The sequence below is a fragment of the Falco peregrinus genome, chromosome 1 (assembly GCF_023634155.1).
Source record: "Falco peregrinus isolate bFalPer1 chromosome 1, bFalPer1.pri, whole genome shotgun sequence".
Lineage (NCBI taxonomy): Eukaryota > Metazoa > Chordata > Aves > Falconiformes > Falconidae > Falco > Falco peregrinus.
The window spans coordinates 75,423,623-75,445,792 of record NC_073721.1 but is presented as its reverse complement, the minus strand read 5'-3'; the positions used below and the strand labels follow the sequence as shown (position 1 = coordinate 75,445,792).

At 38.2% G+C, this 22,170-nt stretch overlaps 1 protein-coding gene across 3 annotated transcripts in view; it reads right to left on the bottom strand.

Moving 5' to 3' along the window:
• Positions 1-12,188: 12,188 nt before the first annotated feature.
• SCG5 (secretogranin V) overlaps positions 12,189-22,170 on the bottom strand; it is a 29,146-nt gene continuing 19,164 nt past the window's right edge. For all 3 annotated transcript variants that reach the window (XM_055795725.1, XM_055795739.1, XM_005234606.4), the window contains 3 exons: positions 21,676-21,788; positions 16,097-16,150; positions 12,189-12,380 (listed from right to left, as the gene is read on the bottom strand). In XM_055795725.1, coding sequence (XP_055651700.1) covers positions 12,285-12,380; positions 16,097-16,150; positions 21,676-21,788 — 263 coding nt within the window. In that variant the 3' untranslated portion in view covers positions 12,189-12,284. The remainder of the gene's footprint in view (positions 12,381-16,096; positions 16,151-21,675; positions 21,789-22,170) is intronic.

The window sequence follows — 22,170 nt, the reverse complement described above, 5'->3', positions numbered from 1 at the left end:
GTTCAGGTACTCCACAGCTTATTCTATTACAGATGATTGTATGGAAAAAAAAACCCACCCTCATTTAAATAGCACTGTACTTCATATCAAGCTGTATAAAGTAATACCAGAAAAGGCTGAGGTTAGTCTGAATTGAGTTAAATTTCTCATAAAATCTACTAGAAAATCAAGCTTAAGACTGTGCTTCACTTTACCAAAATTTGGTTTAATTAAAGAATATAAATATTTCTTTTATTTGAATTGTAGAATTAACGTCCACGTGGTGGAGGGTCCACCCCACAGACTGAAAAGGAAGATTTGGATAATGTAGTACATATTGAAAAGCAGTATTTTAGATTTAAGTTGACAGAATGTCAACATTTTAATATATAGATTTCCATTAGCTGAATGAGAGGAAATTATGTAAGGAAAAATGTTTATTTGGGGGTTCGGGGTGTTTTGGAAAATTGAATATATTTATTTTTTTAATTTAAAAATATTGCTTCATCTAGGAATAATTTGCGAACATTCAGAAACAGGACATTGGAAATCAAAAGAATAAATGTGTTTGAGATAAAAGCTTTAAGCATCTAATACTTTAAAAGACTGGGATCCCTCTCTGAAAAGTATGGGGTCCTGCTATGTCTGAAAAGCTTTCTTGTTTAGCATATATTACATGCAGAGTCAGGTTGTGGACTTGTAATGATCTCCACACCTAGGAGCCGTGGTCACCCACCAGCATTCCACTCTGCTATGTGCTGCAGATATAGAACAAAAAATATGTTTTCTGGCCTCAAAACACCTACACATATAATACAATCCATATGTGACTATTTTTCAAAAGTGATTTAGAGAAGCTTATTTTATAGGATGAAGTTTGCTGGACAAATACAAACTTTCATGCCAAATGAGGAAATATCATTTGTCAAGCTAACCTTTTTAAAACTCTTTTCACAATTTTTTTTGATGCATTCTATGCATTTGATGACTATAGAAGAATTTGCCAAGAAAACGAAAGCCACAGAATACCCATGAAAAATTCCGCTGCCCTCATGCATTTGCTTTTCTTTTTCTTCTGTCTCGTGAAGCTGTCGGAGGTGTTCGCTGACATGCTTTGCTTTCAGGGCAGCTCTGAAGCAATGTGATACAAGAAGTGACTCAGCTAAGCAAACTGAGTTTGTGTGAGTATAAGAAGCCCTTACAGTCTGAAGTCTTAACCGGGAATTATGAAAGGAGGCATCTTAGGGGCTCAGTGTGTTATTTGCTTACATATTTCACTCCAGGGATATGACAGCTGTGAAATACTGTTTCCAGTTATGCTGCAAAACTAAAATACTCCCTTCCCACACCTTACTGCTTCCCAACATCTTAGGCAGATTACATACACTTTTAAGGCATGTATAGATATGCTCCCTGGAAGAGGAGTGCTTTCTCCTCCTTGCACTGTGGGGGCTTCTGCACAGCACCTCTAGGGCGTACCATGGCAGCCTAGCAGGTCGGGTAGGTAGCTGGAAGCTAAGAAGTCTAGGCTTGTTTCCTGACTGCTTGTAGCAAAAGGAGTAAGAGAGGCAGGGTGACTATTTTATTATGAAAGGAGATGTGCAAGGCTTTTGTTTTGGTTTGTTTGGGGGTTTTTTATTCCATTGCCCTTTTTTCAAAATTGAAATCTTATCTGTTCTGTTTGTTTTTCCTGGCAATATCCAGGTGAAAATGGAATACCAGATTAAAAAAGTAGCTTTGCAGGAATGAAAGAGCTGAAGCCCTTTTTTTTTGCCTAGACAACAACTTATTTAGATTGTGCAGAACTTCTGTGTTTTGTATCTGAAATCCAGTGTCCCAAAAGCAGCTGCTGTGTTACAGGAAGGAAGTTGTACTGCTCCAGCACTGGTTAGTGCTCCTCAGAGTTCATACTAATGCAGGTGGGAAGAAACAGAACTCCTCCTCACTGCCATTTTTTATTTAGGTGGTCTCCATGTCAAGAAGAAGAGGTGTAAGAGCCATGAGTGCACCCCGTACACCCTCCTTCATCCTTTACCCTTTTCATTCCCACTGATTTTCTCTTGAGGCCATTTCCCCACCTATAAAACTGCCATAGGGAGCAGGCTGTTCAAAGGAGACAGAATAATTTTGGCCTAAATCCTTAAAGCTGGCTTGGTATCAGACTTCCCACAAAGTAAGTTATTTATAAGAGGAGGTGAGAGTTTGACTTAATCTGGGAAAATAAGTAATATTTTTTTTAATTTTCACCTGTTTTATGTCTGTGTGCTTGAATGCATCAGTTTTGAAATGTCTAAATGGTTTTAATGGGGAAGAAGGCCTTTCAATTTCTGTAATTCTCCCCAATAAAAAAAGAAAAAAAGGTGTTTCCAGTGAATACGCCAAGTTTTCACTGTTGTGGACAAAAAAAATCTAAAGGCAGACGAAGACGTGTTTGACCAGTTGTGGTTATCTAAAAGAACTGCTAAAATAAGGCTCCAATTTAGCAGTCTGTTCATTTGCATAGCATTTTAACTATATACAGAAATGCAAACAGACAGTTAAGTACTTTGGTAAGAGAGGTGGGCTCATACTTCAGTTTTTTGCTAAACTTTGATTCGGTCCGGAATCCTGCAGGGACTTGCCAGATGCTTGACTTTGTTTTCAGTGGGGCTGTTGGAGTGTATAAAATGAGGCACGCACAACAATCCAAGAGGCTTGAGTCAGGCGACCCTTTCTAAAAGACCCAAAAATAATTTATATATACATCTTTCCCCTGTTGAAGGGCATTCTAGTTGACGTGCATATTAGAATGCACGTAGAATAAACTCTACGAACTTAAGAATTAAAAGTACAATACAATAATAATAAAATACAAGAATAGTCTATTTTTTTATCTGTATGGTTACCAAAAATTTACTCTTTCAAAAATTGCCAAAGAAAATCACTTCTGGGAAACTACACAGGCAAGCCTAGGGCCAAATCTCTTGTCTTGATATTTCCAACTGCTCTGTTTTGCTTCTCCTGTTTCCTTGTCAAAAGTATCCTGTTTAGCCTGTTTGGCTAAGGGTAGTTGGATATTTATTCATTGATCTTTCCCTTTCTTACAGTATCTTGAATTCTAATTAGTGTTTCTCAAGTCCTTTTACTTTATTCTCCAAACATAGCTACAACAGACATCACCCTTTCCCTCGGCAGAGCTGTTCAGAGTCATGGGAGAGCTGTCATCGTATGTTCTGGGACTAACCACACTGCCCAGCAATTCTCCATTAGCCGCTTTCATTGACAGTTTGATAAAATAATCTTTTATATATATTTCCCACCCACCCACACAAATAACATGTAATTCAAAGTGCCTGGAAAAGTGTAAAATCACTTGATGTTAGGAGAGGTTCTGTAAATAGGTTCCGGAGCAATCCTCTAGGTGTTTGTAATTAATCAGGCACCAAACACTTGGAGCATTTGGATGCACTTTTAAAAACTCTAAAAATGTAAACAGTTTTCTTTTCCCTCCCCAGGAAGTCTTAATGCACTAAAGACATAAGCGAAGAAGTTAAATTGCAAGTGATCAAGTCAATTACACTTCAGATCAGGCTGTGGCAGGGCTTTTTGGTTCTCAACCAGATGGAACTAGACTCCTTGTAGAGGAGGTATTATTATTTCTTGTCAGGGTTTCAAAGTGAATTCACAGTAAAAAAATACCTATTTTTCCTCTTGATAAATATCATAGAGCACTTAGAGCAAAGAATCCTTGGGAGCTGGCATCACCAAAAGCTATCAGACAGATTAAAAAAAAAAAAAAATCATTGTAGCTATTTCTGACCAAGAAGAAATTAACAGGATATTTTCCTGCAATGTGAGGCAAAGAAGAAATTCTCCTTATTAACGTAGTAAATTCTTGGATTCAGAGTTTATGACTTCTTTTGGCTATGCCTCTCCTTCAGGCTGAATTTTTTACATTGAGACAGTTATTGTGATGTAAAAATGTACTAGCGACAAGTTACAGTGGTTTTACCTTGATATAATTAGTTGAGAGAAATCCAAACAAGGGCATGAGTTATCTGGAGGCAGAAGGCACTTTTTTATCCACCAGAGGCAGGACAATTTGTTTAGAAACCTCTGCACATTAAGGGGGAGGTGACTGCTATAACCAGGTGTTATACTATATTTATTTGTGTGTGTGTATATATATATATAAAACAATATATATATTTGTGTGTGTGTGTATATATATAAAAAACCAATATATATATATGTTTGTGTGTGTATATATATATATATATAAAAAAAACCCAAAACCTTCCTAGATATAGGAAAACTGCCATAACCAAATGTGACTTCTTTGTCTCTAATGTAAAGAAGTACTTTGTAAGACCAAGTACTTTGAGGTTTTAGTATCTCAAATCAAATTGTTTGTTTTATCTGGGGTCCAGATCCCTCTTGCTTTCCATATACTACCACCAGGTTCTCGAAAAGCCTTGAAAACCCCTTCAGTATTTGCCCCTGCATTTTTTAATAGGGAGAACTCCACCTGAAATCACCTTGAGAATTATTCCTGCTGGTGTGGAGACAAAGACTCTGTCTTGGCTTCAGTGCTGAAAATGCTTATAACGAGACATGTCTTGCTATAAGGAGATGCTGTGTTAGCAACACTGACAGCATCCCTCAGGATTGCTGGAGCTCTTGGTCAGCAAACTTACACATGACAATGACTGCAAGATCAAATTTGTCACTGTAGTGCTAATAGCGAAGTGCTAAGAAAGTGGGGGCTTTAAATGCTTCTTTTTCAACTGATGCAAAATGATCTAAAGGTATTCTTTACATTATTAGAAGAAAGAATGTACAGTCACATAAATGAATTGCTCATTTACGAGTCTTGCTAAATGCAACATACTTCCGATTATTTCGGTAGCAGCCAGATACATGTAATTTTCTTGAAAGAATAATACATTAACAATGAGTGAAAGGCAGCTTGCATTGTTTCAGGAATCAGAAAAGAAAAGGTTGTGGTGCCTGTCTGTTCACTGGGGATGTTCAAACCTGTGTCTCCTGCACCTCCAGAGGTGCAGCCACTCCGCCACGAGGCAGGAGCCTGACGGTGTGAGAGGACTCTGCACCTCCCCGCCGAGGCTGTGACAGCTCGGAACCGATTGCATCCACACACAGCCAAATCAAGCCATCTGCTAGGGAGGATGGGGGAGGGTGCTTGGATTGTTTTCGCCATGCTCTAAGTCTACTTTGTGTTTTGATCCAGTGCTGGCTAGCTACCCAGGCACTCCTTGAGGGCTAGCTAGAGCCCAGGTGTAACCCTGACATTCCTCATGTTCACCCTGCCCTACTAACCACTAGATGACAAATCTGTGTTTGTTCTCGATCCCCTTCGCTGGTGCCATTAGAGCCTTGATTCGTTTGCCATACCTCATCCAGACCCTTTTTTTTTTTTCTTTTTCTTTTTTTTTTTTATTTAAACCGTCTACTCCTGTGGTGCTATTTTGAGCAATGCCTGGTCCTGTAGGCATCTGTGAGGTCGGTCCTTTACCAGGCTCGTTCCCCCAGGGAATATAGGGGAGGAATTGGCAAGTTTGTGGATTCAGGTTGTGTTCAGGACTGAGATAGATACAGAGCCGTGCATTCACCAAGTTTCAAACAGTCCTAGGTGTGCACAGGAGTAGAAGTTTCGGTGCCTGAGGTATGTCATTGATAAGAAAATGTAGCTGTGCATAGAGTTGAGCTACCTAAGGATCACGCAAGGGAGGCAGGGTTTGAGGATCACGTGCTTGGACTTTGGTGTTTGTATTGCACACAAATCCAGCTGTGGGCACTGAAGCCATAGCGGAGCTGGTCCTCGACCTGTTCGCAACTGTTCGCCCATCTATTAATTGGAAATAAGTCCCAGCTTTGTAAACCGCCAGATTAAAAACCTGGTCCAGACATACAACAAAACAGACACGAAGCATTTTTAACAAGCAACCGGTATTTTAGGGGCAGACAATGAAGGCCTGATCTTCAAATACGTGGATAATGCTTGTCCTTTTAACAGCTCATAGGTTGCTTCCGGGAACATGAAAGCACAGCAGGAAATAGCTGATATAGTTAGAAATTACTAAACTACTAAAGCAGAAGATAACTGATAAAAAAACTTGCTTTTTTTAACTGTGTGCACACAATGTAACCTGTGCATGCGCAGACCCCTGAGGCACCCGAGTCCTAGGGTTGTTTGGGAATTCAACCCATAGCCAGGTCTGCGCATAAACTATGACAGCAGAACTTATCTGTTACAACAACATCTTTTTAAAAACTTACTTAAATCAGTTATGACTATTTTTTAAAGTGATAAATGGTTTATGCAGCATTAAAAATAAGTTTCTTACTTGGATTGCAGTAACACAGCTTTAAAGCCCATAAATCTTACAGCCATTGCACTGCCGATCGGAGTCACTTAAAGTTTTGCAATTGAGTTAGTCAGTGTTTGCAGCATTGTTAAAAAAAAATTAACCCATGGTGAATTATGACTGTTTCTCTGGATGACCTGACTTGTTCTTTCATGAATCTGTTTTCTCCATTTTGAAATATAAAATGCCACAGCGTGGTATTTTATTTCCCAATGTAGAAAGGTGTTCTATGTTAGGATGAGGAGTCAGGCCCACATTTCCCCATAGGGGCTATCCCACTTGAATTTCAGCCACTTTTAAAGGACTTTGGGGCATTCATATGTAGATAATGCACTGAGGAACTGCTAGGGTTATATTGTTTTGTTTCTCAGGATAAAGAATTAATTAAAAGAGGCTAAAACTCAATTCAGCATCAAAGCTGTATGCATGTTCTGTGGTCTACGAAAGTCATATGCCCAGACCTAAAACCCCCTATCATCTATAACGGAGATCTTTGGTGGCTCCCAGGAAAGTTAAACTGTCATATTGTGGTTAGGTTCAAAACAAATATCTGCAATAAAAGTAGTCAGTGTTTATACATTTAAAATCAGGGTTTAATGGTCTGTAAATGAGTGACACCGGTTAGGGAACGAGGGAGAGTTTGAGGCTAGTGGCAAATAGCACATTATTTTTCTTTGTGCTTTCTCCTTTGCCTCACTCAGTTTACAATGAAATTTAGCCACCAACTCCCACCACTGTTTTTCTTGGAGAGCACAGCAGGATGAAGAAACACAGTGATTAAATGTAAAAGACACCCATGCATTGCAATAGGAGCTGGATTCCACGTGTTTTGGTAACAAGAACCATAGGAAAAAATAAAAAGAGGTGACTCAGGTCTACCTAATCTTTGAAGTCTGAAGACATTCTCAATTCCTACCGTTTCTGATCCCTTCTCCACCTCTGCCCCACACAGAAAAATAGACCTTGTTAGTCAAACAGGAAATTTTTTTAAGCTCTTTTAGTTCCAATTGGAAATGCTGCTGTCATGACACTCACATCATTTAAAGTTTGTTATGCGCCCATGTGTTGCACACATGGCTAGCAGCTCTTCCAGCCGTCAGGATCCCTGTAATCACAGCAAAGCAGTTAGCATCATAAATAAAGCAAATACGAACTGGTACTACATACTTCCTTCTCATGGTGAATTAAGATGATGAACTGGAGTTCAATGCCATTCTTCACCTAACAGCAAAAGGCTTGAGCGTGGTAGACTTGGACATGCAGGTACTTGGAAAATGATTCCTTTGACCCTATTGTTGTCTCATATTTGAAAATCTTGTCTTGGGACCCTATCCTGTGCCAGTCAGCCGTATTTGTGATTCATGGGGCTCTTCATGATGGCAATTCCTCTTTCTTCATTTCCTTTTAGCTTTTATTTAGTTTGCATGTAAGTATCTTATTGTCAGTGGCTGCCCACTTTAAGGGAGCTTGTAATCTTTGCTCCTGGTTGGAGTCTGCCTTTGGCTCTAGGTACCACAAATAAGTAAACCTTTTAAGGGACACAGTCATTCTTTATTTAAAAAGAAGACTTCTTATTTGAGTTAATTCTTGAACATTATACTTATTTAAGAGCATTGAAGGTAATTGCATGACTTCAGACAAACCTAAATTTTTAAGTGTACATGTGGCAATGGATTTGATATGTTCTGGTTTTTTTGCATCTGTCTTTTCTTTAAGGCATACCAGATTGCCAATCTATTTGTATCAAGCACGGAAGAAATGTAAACCAATCTTAATTGTCAGCTCCAGTAGCCTGAAACCTTGGATTCAGGTGTTTCAAAATTGGAAGATAATGTCTTCTGATTCCCTGATAGCCTTGATAGCTTCTGACTTGCACGGACAGGTACCTCAAATCATACCTATAGTGTACTTGGCTAATATAACAGTGAACACACTCTTCTCCCACATGGGTCATGTGAAACTGTACTTTCCTTGTATATTGTAAGTTTTTCTGCGGTCATGGTAGCATCTTCTGAATCTGCCTGCCTTCCCCTTCTCTTTCCATAAATCTAAGTCTTACGACCTTGACTGAAAAGGTATCTTTGAACTCTCTATCCTAATGATCCAGCATTCCAGACTTGCATGTAAAAAAAGAAGCACTTGCGTAAAAATTATTTCACAGAAGAAGCATTACAGCATTATAGCTGAGGTTAGAATTGGTTTAGTGAGCTTACCAGCAAAAAGGCCAGAAGATTCCAAGTTTGTTTTGGGTTGGTGTTCTTGTAGGCTTCTCCCAACAAATTTAAGTGTTCAAAAAATAGTTATTGTACAGCATGAAAATGAAAATAAAGACTTTTCAACACTTGCACACAGCTACTGCTTAGAAGCCTGATTTGAGGGCATGGACTCAAGTCTCGTCTTCATCATCAAAAAAATACTTGCCTTCATCCCCAACTCCTTACATTTGGAAACAAAGGGCCTTGAGTGTTACTTTGCCCTTAACGAAGCCAAAAACTTAATTGACTTGGTAGTCATCTTTCTGCCTGTGTCCTTCATCAGTTTAACAGATGAAGATATGCTTCATCGTATTTTGATAAAATAAGCTTCAGATCAGCTTTACTTACAGTCCTGTAGGTGACTCTCAGGACTCTTGACATCAGGTTCCCAGAACTAGTTCCAGGTTTCTTTGGTTTGCTCGTGACTTGCTGAATAGATTAGCAGCATGGTTTTGTTAGGTGGATGCAAATGTGCCAATAAAAAGAAGCGTATCACTATTTCCCCTTCTAAATAATTCACTAAGCACTTTTATATTACTTTTTTCTGTGGGTTGACATCTTTATATTCTTTACTACCGAGCTTATTATATGACTGAATCATCTTTTTAAAAGTGTATGTTAGTGTATGCATGCGCATGCACACACAGATGGAATCCCAGAGGAAGTTTTGTATCGCAAATGAAATACTATAATCTGTTCGGTTACACAGGGCTTTTTTGAACTAGGGTCATAAATATTTCTTTACCAGACAAAACCAATGTTGCATGGCAATATACTTTATTCTGTATAGCTTCTTTTAAGCACATTGTGTCTCAGATACGTTAGAGGCAATTAACACACTTGCAGATTTTAAAATAATCTAAAAAGGTTTTAATATAATGAAAATTCTAAACAATAGCAATATACATGCTCCTTAATTCACATGCGTTGTAAATGTAAAAGGGTGACTACACCTGTAAGAGCTGAGCAGCTATTGACATTCTTCTAAATACTGTTTTGGTGGAATGAGCTCTTAGTGAGGGGGGCAGCTGGTATCTTTGTTCATCGATTCTGAAAGACCAGCACTGTGATGACTCTTCCTAGATATCCATGTTAGGACTGTTGTCGGAGCAGTAGGAGGGACAACTTTTTCTTGCTTGGCCTTTGGGGTTTTTTTTATATGGGCTACCAGTCCCAGTACAGAAAGGCAGCCCTACTATGGAATTGAAATTAGAATAATTAATGTCATTATTACAGCATAATAACTATATTTTATTAATATTTCACAGCAGTGCTTTTGAGTCTTCCTGGTGAAACACTCAAGCTGCCTGATGGACTCAGCAGATGGCTGCTCACCACCACGCGTTTGATTCCTTCCAGCAGACAGTTCCTGTAAGACACATCATGGTATTGTGCAGTGTAAAGGGGATTTTTTGCTTGCATTTAAAGACAAAACATCTCTAAATTGTGTAATTTTTCCTTTGCCTGCTCTGTCCAGATCCCTCTTCTGGTCAGTTTGCAGTGCCAGATTATTGTATCTCCACTCAGGGGGGGTAGTAACCTAACATGCCTCAAGAAATCAGATGTGGCATTTCTGATACCATTAAGCAAGCAATACTTCTTTGCCCATCCCTTTTTAAGCCCCCCATTTACTGTACACACCACTTTTTATTATGTGCTGGTTCTTACTAAGAGCTTAAAAAATGAAATAAATTGCCTTCGTGGTTGCTTCATTTTTGTGATTAAAATGGATTTTACTGGAGCTAGCAAGGACAGAATGTATCTCAGATGACTTTAAAAGCATCAATAAGACAGTTGAGAATCTGAAGAAACACCAGTTTCTGAGGAATGGAAATTAGCCTCTGACCAACTGGAAGCCTTGTGGCAGCACCAGCGGCTGGCAGTGGGGTTAGGTGGAACGAACAACCATTTCACATCCTCTGGGCTGCTGAGCATCAGTGGGTTCCGATCTCAGATTCATGCTGTGATATGCAGTTTTTCCTGCTTTTAGAGACAACCTCTCCAACTCTCAATACCCGTGTGAAGGCTAAGCAGGAGTGCAGATAAAAAGAGTAAGCTTAATAAGCAGAGAATAAGAGTTGTCTCACATGAACAGCTGGATCACTCCCATCCCATTCCAGGCGCCAGAAGTGAAAGAAGCTCTGCAATTCACACAAACTCAATTTCATGTCATGTGTGAGTATAAACCCCACTGCATTACACACTATTTAGTTTTCTCTTCCAGAATTTTTTTAAAGAGGAAACAGGATGAAAGACATGATAGTTCAGCCTAGAATGTTACCGAGTTTTGCAACCTAGGGATGAATGACGTGAGAGGACTGACTCTCTGCATACGTAATTTATTACAAATCACTAAGTGCTGGGATAGAACTAGCAAATGCCATACGCAGCAGTATTTGTGCCATGCTGTTAACTTTAATCTTACGTAGCTAGTAGCTAGAACCTTTAGTTTCTGCTTTTTCTAAGGGGTCATCGTTATTTTACTGTGTCTTTCTATAGGGCGGGGAAGGAAGCAACATTTTTCTCCCACAGATTTGAAGTTCAAAGCTGTAAGCTAATGCTGTTTTCTGGAATTCCAACAGCCCATGCACATAGCTTGAAATATTTCAGATGCACCCTGACAATTACAAAATTTTATGTAATTTCATATTCTCATCTTTCAGAAAGGGAGAACTCTGTTTTCTGGAATAAAAAGTTCTTCAGTCTCCTAGGGGACAAAAAGGCAATTTAAGCTTCCCAAAGCAACTTCAAGAGCAGTGACAGCTACCAGTGTTACTACAGAATCATAGTTTTTCAGATCATCAACTGTAATGACCTTCACATCCTGGATTTAGATTCAGAGGATGTTGACACAACCTTATTAACACAGACAAATGTCTCCATCTTCACTTACAACATCCCAGGGACACATAATTTAAGAACGTTATAATAATGCACAAATGCTGCTGTTACTAAAGCAAAGAGCAGCAGGGGAGATTTAATTTCCACACAACAGTACCGCTGATAAAGAAGAAAGATGTGCAAGTGTTCAGGAAAGCTGTGGACATGGAATGATTAAAACTAACAAAAAATATTCCAGTGGATAGAGTCAAAAAGCAGGTCTTTAATTTTAAAATTTGCACAGCAATAACAGAGACAAATAAGTCTCTGAAATATTTTGGAAAATATAATTTTGCAAACCTTTTAGATTGCTTAAATGTTTATTAAAATGGACTAAAAGCCAAAATTCTCTGGGTAAAATAAATACTTTGTCTTTGCTAAGTAACGGTATTTGTGAACAAAACATAAAACTGTAATTTTCATGTGTCAAACATAGTAACATTTAAGATTAAATGTTGGATTCAAACTGGCCATTTTTTTAACATCTTCCTATTTACAAGCTGCTCATTAAGACCATTTACTTTATATTAGCTATTAAAATGACTAACATTTTTAAAGTTTTCTCCATTACTAAAATAAAAACAACAGAAATGTCCTTTTACCATAACTTAACAAAAAGCAGAACCATATTTTTGTTATCTAGGAGAACATACTGTTTATAAATACAGATGTTTTTCATCTACAATTATATAAATAATAAACATGCTGTCATTCACAAGGATTTTAATAGATGATCATACATAAGCAATATTACGATCTAGCAGAGGATGGCATGAGTTTTCATCATTAATTTTTACTGTACTTATTCAGGACCCTTGTCTTCATCTGAGAACTGTGGAACAGACTTCTTTGCTACAACGTTGTCCAGTCGCTGTCCTTGCAGATACGGGTTCACACTCTGAAAAAGTTTTAAATTATTTATACCTACTAGAAACAGGGAAACATATAAAAGGTAACTAGAATAAGTATATATATTTATGATTTCTTATTTATCAAATATTTGCAGACTGAAGAAAAAAGAAAATGCTCCTAGGGAGTAAATCTACAAGTCAATCAGCGTTTTGTTTTCTAATATTTTTTTATGTGCAAGAGTTTAATCCAATCCACTAAAAAGAATACAAGTGAAGGAGGGCTATCGAGAATATAGGATAGTCTGAATTAAACACTTGTCTTTTTGCTCCACTCCTCCTTTCCTCAGTTCAACAAAGAGGCAGCAGCAGACCTAACTCCCTAATTTCTGAGGCAGGACAGAACTTGTCAGAGAAGTACAGACAGGTAAGCTTTAGCTTAAATCAGTAGGCTTTGATGGACCTTATGCTGTGAGACAAGTTAGGTATCACAATACCATTTTTGACCAAAGTCTCTTCTTCAGCCCAGCTCCTCTCCAGGAAACCCCTCCTTGCTTCCTCTCCTGATGCTGAGATAAAAAACTGCTGGCACAGAAGCAGAGCCAAGCAAGGTTTTGGCATAGGGAATGGTTCTCATACCACTGCCAGAACAAGGGAATGCTGGAGAGGAGATCTCTGGAGAGGGTTTAACTTCACTTTGCGCCATGCGAGCAGCACAAAGTGAGACTGAAGATGAACAGATCCTGTCTCAGAACTAGAGATCACAGTAATGCAGAAAGCCTATGCTTGAATTTTTCCTATACCAATGGAATAAACCCTATTTACTGTATTTGCAAGTATCAAGCAGTTAAGTGGAGCTTTGGAATTAACTTGAATATTTTTTACACCCACTTTCTGACCTGTTACGGTGTCAGTGTAAACAAAATTCAAATATATACTTTCTCCTTCACAGATATAGACAAAAGTTTTAGTGTGGCAGTTTCTTATGCCAATAAAAATTGTTTGCCTAAAGAACAAACTTTGGAGGAATGCAAATTTGCTGCTATCTCCTGATTCTTGTCAGGCTGGCTGTATCACAGAAATTAAGTTTTCTGGAGATATTTATGTCCTTCTTTCACCAAAATGTAGGAATTCAAAGCTACGCAAAAAAAACCCCAGCTTTTAAAACAGACTTGAAATACTTATTTTCACATAACTCAAGTATTTTTCAAATCTCTGGAAAAGATTTGGGGTTTGTCTGTCTTCAAGTTTAAGCCCTTGGGTTTCCCCAGATTTGTAGAGGCTATCATTAATATTTAATCATAGTACAGAGCAGCCCTTTTGCTTACTTCTGTTTTTTGAGTGCTTTGCTTGCTGCAAGTGAAACCATAAAAATATTAAGAACCAGAAATGAATGTGGAAAAATATTTGAAAATAAAACTAAACTATTTTAATGCTTTAAATTGTTAAAAATAAGACAAATGTAAATGATTTGTTTGTGTTTGTTTAAAGAAGTTCTGTTTAATGTTAATTTAGTGAAATTCAGCTGTTGCATAAACTTCTAGGAACTATTTGAAGATTCTTAGGAAGATTAATTGGTCTTTTTTTTGGAATGGTACTTGCTTGCTACTTTTTGAAATAAAGTAGAAGAGAATGAGAATACATAAAAATTTGAGTCCTTCTCAACTGACAAAAGAAAACACAAAATATAATGCAACATTTTTGGCTGATTTGACTGAAACATGTTTAATCCTATACAGCTGTGCTGAATTCAAAGTAATGCGGTTCCCGAGTACCTTTGTGCACAGCTCTGAGCCCACAGCAACATGACTCAGTGATTACAGATGCACTCCTGTCACGTTCAGCTTATTAGATTCTGGACAGGGCTTTGCTCATGCATAGAAATTTTAAAAAGGGGAGAACTGCTAGTTAAATTAGGCTTCCTTGTCCTGCACTGCAAATGCTGCAAAAGAATAACACAGTAGTAAATAGCAAATACACACCTTCGCTATGTAAACTGATTATATGCATATATGTTTATATGTGTGTTTATATACATATATATATAAAAATATATTAATATACACACATACTTAAAATGTAGTTTGGTAGACTCCAGTAAGTGCCTCTGTGACTGTAACATCATATAGACACCACACAGTTGCTATGCACACAGTTACGCAGGACTTGCTTTAAACTCAAATCGGGACATTCTGACCCAAAAGATGAATCTGTTGCCAGAAGCTGTCCTCCCTAAACACGCTGTCTGTGCAGAAGGGCATGGAGGAGTGGCAGGGACCGCAGAAGGCAGGAGGGGAATCCAGCGGGCTTTTCGGTTTCTGGAAAAATGCACTCGGCTGTTGACAGCTCTAGGTTACCCTTCTGCTCATAAAGTGAAAATCCTGAATTGTTCGTTAAAGGAATAGTAATCATTAGTCTTACTCTCAAAACAATAAAATAATTTAAATGATAATGAATTTATCATTAAGTGACATGTCTGTGCTAAGAAAAATAGATCCGCTGCAAACCAAAAAACTGAAGCTTCATCTCCAAAATTCTGAGCTACTGCTGGCCACGTGGCTGTCACATCTCTCCAGCCATCACTCCTTTTGTATCCAATTAAGTCAATCAGCACGTGGACAGAAAATTAATTTATTTTTTCTTTTTTTTTCCCTCCTGTATATATTACACTAATCCTATTTTAACATGTTGTTCTAGCTCTTAATAAATATTCCACATAACTATTTCCAGAGTAAATTCTACTTATTTTACAGTTAAAATCAAGTGTCTAACCTCTTTCCTCTTTTGCTAACAAACTCGAAAATCAAACATAAGTGGGGAGGCAGATACTAAGCTCAAGACAGATTATTAACTTATGGTTGAACAGTGTTTATTACCAGTGATGTGTGAATCCGTAAGAAATTAACTCACCTCCTCTGCTTCCAGCAAAGACTTCTGGTTTGAGAGTCAAGTAAATAAATAATCATCTTCACTTACGCGTCAGTTACTTTAAACGAAATGTACTTCACATTTTCAATATAAACTCTCCTGTCATATTTTGAAAATCTACTTTCTGACAGACAGCTAGACTTTTTCTTCTTCTAAAAAAATACACCAGCACCAAAGCTAAAGACTTTGAACTGCCAGAAAGTGATTTTCTGGTAAAAGAAAGGCTGACATGACTGAAAAAGAGAGAGGCAATAGTGAGATGGGCTATGCAGAGGTTCTCTGCGATATGTGGACTGCCTGCCTTGTTTCAGGGGCAGAAAAATGTTCATCTTTGCCTTTCAAGCAGGCGGGACACAGAGATAGGAGTGCAATCTGATGTAAATCTAAGTAAGTGAATCAAATTACATCAGCTAAAGAAACAGTTCTGTCATTTACACTCAAAAACATATTCACATGCATGGATAGTGGTAATTAATGTAACCAGTATTTTAGTAGGAAACTTTAAAATTGTGTTTTAAAGACATTTCAATAATTTTAAATGGGTTTATGCAAATAGGATCAATTTTAAAAGGCAGATAATATAAAGGGGTTTTTAATTAATGCTCTACATTGAAGTGCATCTTCTGAAAGAAACAGGCTATTTAGAGAAATATGTCTTGTACTCGGCGGAGAGTCCTGAAGCCTGCTGTAGTAGTTTATCACAGAGGTTCCCTGACTTGACACATTATCTAAGGTACAATGCAGATGTGTTAGACTAACTGTTCATTTCAACACTATGATTTTAATTCTTCTTAGCCCTCTAGATGATACACGGGCTATAAAGTATTTTGATAGTTACCCTCTTCCTTCTTTTTGGACCACCATTAATCTTCTCAAAGAGTAAATTCTTGCTCTGGAAGGGGAAAAAAATGCAGCCATCAAATTAATTATACTCTTCTTTTAAAATGTTATTTTTGCTGTTAAATATTAGCAAGGTTAAAGGGGTGTGTAGATTTACGGGAAGGATAAACCACAAACATGTATTTGGATATTCCTGCTAACATTTTGCAGTTCTTCATGAGCAGCCACAGTCTTATCAGCAATTAAAAAGCCAGTAATTTTCCACTATGTTGCACCATGTTATCATCCCTGTTCAGGCAATAAGCACTTCAAGTACATTGGTGTAATGATGTAGACTGGATGTTCCCCATCGTGTGATACATAGTATAAATAAATATATATTAAAAAAAAAGAGAAGGAAAAAAAGAAAAATGAGTGGAAGGGAGAGGAACAGAAACCCTGCCCCTGGTACATCTTTCTATATGTCTGAGGTGACACAAGAACAGGAGCAAAATATACTTGCTTTATGAGGGATTTTCTAATTCCTTTTAAAAACTGCAATCAGCGTCATTCCTGCTGTTTTGTTGTCTTTGCTTATTCCCTTCCAGATATCAACACTTCCCAGTGCAAAGTTCTGTTGAAAGGAGTTCAGCGCCAACTCTTCCTTTGTTTAAGTAGTGCCCTCAATAAAGTTTCTAAAAACCATTTGGTCTATAACATTTTTTTAATGGCGAACCTTTTAAAAACTGCCAAAAACATCTTGGCAGAAGAGAAAGTTATGATGATGAGAAAAGAAAAAAAAACCAACACAAAAAAAACCCTCTGACCATAGTTTACATAAGTGCATCCACATATTGTTGTATTTCATACAAGTAGTGAATTCTAATAAAGTCTGGAATAACACACACATGCTCAACACATTTTGTTTCAATTGTGTATTATGAAGAAAAACAAAACCAAACCCTAACCTGAAAATGGAAGGAGAGAAGAATTACATGTATAAAAAGCAGAACACTGTATAAACAAGGCCATTAATTCTGCTATAAACAACTGACCTAACATTGATTATATAAATAGAAAGTGTGATCCTAGTGCAAGACAAATTCACCAAACACTTCTACCCTCTCTGCAGCCTTGATATGAGAAAAAACAAACATTTTCAAGTGTTACACTGAAATCTGCCAAAATTGTCTGTTTTTCACTTCTCATGTTCATTAAACCCCAAATTCACAAGGCCTATCTCTTGCCCAACCTCAGTTATTTTGTGTGAGCTGTGCCAAAAAGGAACAGAGATGAAGTTGGCCAGGGGAGACATTCTTGGCTAGTCATTTATGCAAACTCACTTTGGGAAAACTTAAATTTAACATTTTAAAGAAACCCACAGATGCATAAATTACTCTCTTTAGGAAACAAAGCATCACCAAAGCCTCTATTGGTGAACTATTTGACCTTATACTTTTCATGACAGGAAAAATGGTATTTCTGAAATAAAAAGAATTTCACGACTACTGAAGCTAACATTTCTGTCACTCGGGAAAATTCCTCACAATTGAACTGTTCCTGCTCAGGAAGATCATATTTTATTTAGTTTGTTTGGGAATGTTTTAAGACTGTAACTACTACTTCAGCATTATGTGGAGTACAAAGCAAGTGACGTTATGGAGCATGAGCCAAGAGTGTTCTTGCATGGTAACAGCAATCCTGAAAATATGTTCTACTGTGTAAGGGCCTGAGCTCATCAGCCACCAAAATTTGCCCGTTAAGTGCTTACCATTCTCATCCCTCACCTAGGAGTTGTTAGGAATGAAGGCACAGAGTTTCTCCAATTAAAGATACACCCATATAGAGGTGTGCTGCACATAAATTGCGATTTCCCTCCCACTCCGGGAGCTTCCTTTGCACCCTCTCGGCTACCTGGATTAGGGTACTACAGGTTGGGATTTGGGTGGGAAAAACACAGAAGTTAGAATGCTTACAACCAACTAACTAATGCCAGAGAGATTTACCCTTAGACCTTTCAAGTCTTCACTAAAACTTCTTTAAGTCAGTAATAATCAGCAGCTCTGTAATCTGGACCTGCACAATTACTAAGCAAAACTGAAAAGGATATACATTAGCAAGGCTGCACCCTTTCACGGGAGGGCTTTTTTCCCCCAGTCAATTTACAGCCTTATCAGGACTACAAAGCATGACAATTTCTATTACACCAAGCATACTATACTAAATTAAACAATCTGCACTGTCTGAAATTGAAGAGGGGGACCAGACCTACCATAACCCATCCTAATAATCACCAGTGCCATTCCAGTAGTTAACAACATCAGCTGGTAAAGAAAGATTCGCTTCATGTGGCTCACTATAACTAGAGTTGGAATAAAATCAAATCAGAGTGACTAGTTTCAGATTTCCATTAAAATTAGGAAGGCAGAGATGGCGACTTCTTTAACAAACTTCAATTTCATCAAATACTTTTTTTACCCCTGCTTCCTATCCTTTCTTTGTACTGTCTTGGATCCACACACTACCTGATAAGCAAAACTGGCATTACTTCTACCCTTAGAGTGAAATGTTACCCATTGCCTCAGTAAAAGTAAGCGTTGCTGAAAAACATAGTTGCTTTTAATTTTCTATTTTTATTGATACTGGTGTCAGAAAACACAGCTGAACTTCCCTCCTCCTTTTAACCCCTACACATGGTAGTGGTTAACACTTTGGGTTTCAATAAATAACTTCTATGTAAGTGGTTTTCAGATTTGTATTGAAAATTGTATATTGTAAACCATCTTCTTGCAAGTCTTTCTGGATGCCAACAACACTTCTTCAGACCATCTAGAGTCAAGTTGCAAGATGTGGAAAAGGCAGACTGAAATGGAAAGTACCAGTCTCCTGCAAGGAAAAGTCCAAACTGACAGGGGAAAAAAAGCCCCCAGACATTTTAGAAACTACAGTTGCACACCAGGGTAGAAACTTCCGAAAGTCCCTCGTCTTACACTTCCACTGTCCCCTCTATGTTTTACACATATGAGGAGAAAGAGAGTCTTTGGGGCTGGGGAGTGGAGTATAAGCTGCTGGCATCTCACCCTATAAACAGGGTCTGTTCCCGAGATCTCCCACAGCTCAGTGTACTGATACAAGGAAGAGCTGTCCCAAAGACAGGAAAATTTTTCCTCTTTCTTCCCTCTCCTGTAACCCAGTATACATTTATCATAATTTATCTATTTGTATATTCATATGTATTAGCAGTATTTACACATAATATTGAGCATCTACATGGAATCACACACTTTGCTGTGTGAGACAGCTTCTAGACTTGTTCTACCCGTATAGAATGTGTCTGATACTCACAGGGTACTGCAGAGGCTCCACAGCTTTGCAAGCACGAGGATCTGCCACCAAACCAACCAACCAACCTGTTTCTTTCCCACTGTTCATGAACAAGCAGGTCTCTCTTTTTTTTTTTTTTTTTTTCCTGACCTGCTAATGCAATTTGGGTTTTACTGTGGTTACGCTGAGGAATGCATGCTGGCTCCCTGGAAGGACAAGTCAGTGGGAACTGTAACACCGCCTCAACTGCTCCATGGCAGGAAAAGGCAGGGGAGAAGCTCCCCCGAGAGCTGCAAGCACACGCCAGCTTGCGCGGGTCCAGGAGACACACTGGCTCCGAGGGCTTCAGACGGTGGTGACAGCCTAGCGTCTTCACAGCACGCAGGAGCCTGTGGAAACGCCGTCTGTAAATAGACAGCCGTTACAGCTCCTGGGGCATTTGGTCCTAGGCTCTTCCACGGGAGAAGCAGGAATGGGCTGCTGGCGGGCAGCGGGGATTTTGGCAGCTGGGGGCAGTGGCAGGATAAGGATGCACAGTCACCCACTGGGCAGTCCACAGTTGGCTGCGTTGGTCATTTACAACCTAATCCAGATGACAGCAAGTGACCTAAAAGAGCTGCTCTACTTTTATCTCTGCTTTACAAGATCTCAAATAGCTAATTTTTAGAGCGCTTTCCTGCCTTTATTTTTCCAGAGAGATAAAAATAACAAAACCAGCCATAAAATCAGATACTATTGTATTTATCTTTTTAATGTGTAGTAATAGACAATGAGGAGGCAATCGGAGCATTTCTCCTGGATCTCGGCAGAACATTTGCTCATGCACATTACCAGCTGTTTCATCTCTCATTAAAAAGATCTGGAGTTGGCTATGCTGCAGCTAGATATGATTACTGTTTAGTACCTAACAGTCTGTTTTAATCCATGTGTGAGCAGTTTTTTCCCCTGAATTAGTGGTGATGGATGGAGAAATGAAAAAAGGCCAGTATTCACTAATGATTACCTACCATTTGTTAAGTACGTATGTTGCTGATGACAATGCAGTATGTACACTTGATTCTGAAATATTGCTATAGGCCAAAGATTTACAGAAGTGCTTTTATAGACTTCAGAATGGTATTATGGGACTAAATTACTTATGAATAATAAGAAAACTAACAGCGTTATCTGGCATAAATAAGAAAGTTCACCATCTGGTGGTTTTAAAATTAAAACCTTTGATGGTAATTACTTAGAATGCAACAAGAGTTCCCAAAATTTGGATTTTTGGCATGACGCTCTCTAGAAATTTAGCACTCACATAAGTAATTAAGACTATAAATCTTACACTGGTTTGATTATGAACAATGAATCATTGTCTCACAATTACAGCAGGAGAAGAGGCTGCCAGACATGTCCATTTATCGATATATACTTACAGATCACTGGCTTAGGGCAATCTTAAGTAGTGTTAAAACAATGTAAAAGGAGATTTCATGATTTGCTCTAGAAGCATAAATTACGATCATTGTTATTGTTTTCCTGGCGCCTGAAGATGGATTTGGGATTGGACATTTAACTGATGTAATCTAAGATTAAGCAGCAGAGCTCTTTTTGGAGCCTCTAACTTGCAGAAATAGTCTAGCTGGAGTTACTAAAGTCCTTGTACACTCAGAGCAAGATTTTTGCCCGTAATGTAGCTCACTGTGTTTATTATATGCAACGTCTGAAACAGGTTTTCAACGTAATATAGTGCACAACCTGAACAGAGGAAGAAGTAGCATCAAGTCCTCCAAAATCCTTAAACCAGAGAGAATTCCTTCGAGCAAGCTATCTGTACCCAGATTTTTAAGGTATTTAGGCACTGCTGCACTCCATTTTTATTTTTTTTTTCAACATCTATATAGATGAGTAGTCACTGAACCTGGATAAACTTTCAGATTAGGGCCTTGTTACGTTTTGAACTGTCGTGCTAAGATCTGCACTAATATGTGGTTACATGTTCATTGTGGTTTGAAATGTGGTGTGTGCATTTATCAAGTGCGCACACAGTCGTCATGCTTTGGGACAGATAATAAGACAAGGATTTCTAATTTCTGTTTTTATGTGCTTTTTATCAATCACAGGCATTATTTCCATGTTTTCAAGAGCAATTTCACCTTTTTGAGAAGCTTCCCTTAGGGTGATAATTATTCTGGCAACAAGCACAACATTCTCCTTGTGGTTTCACAGTACCCCACACAGCAAATAGCCAGTTTCACGTGCAACAAAAATAAGCAAGAAGCATGTACTCACCCACTTGCCTGTGTTGGGATAGTCATGCTCTGGATCAAAAAGGTGTTGGTGCAGCTGGTATTCCCTGCTGAATTCTGCTGTGTCTGGGGTGTTTTCTAGACACCCATCATCAACTGCAAAAGTATGTCAGAAAGTCCTGAGTGCTTAGTAGCTTTTAAACACACAGTCAGTGCCACATTAATCAGCAAACTTCTTAAATGCAATTATGCCATTTAAAAAAAACCAAAAGACATTTAAAGAACTGGCTGACTGGAAAATATCAGGTATTTTTTTGTTTGAAAGGAGTGTGTCAGGATATATTTAAATTTAAAAAAAAAAACAAAACACAACTTAATGAAACTTCAAAACAGAATTATTTTCCAAGCTCTCCCCCTCTTTTTCGTTTTCCTTTTAGATTAGTGATTGAGCTTGGGTTTACATAGAACTGCATGTTATTCTGTTTCAGAAGGATCCTCTTTCATTTTTAAATGCCCCCAGGAAAGTGCAGAAGTTGTT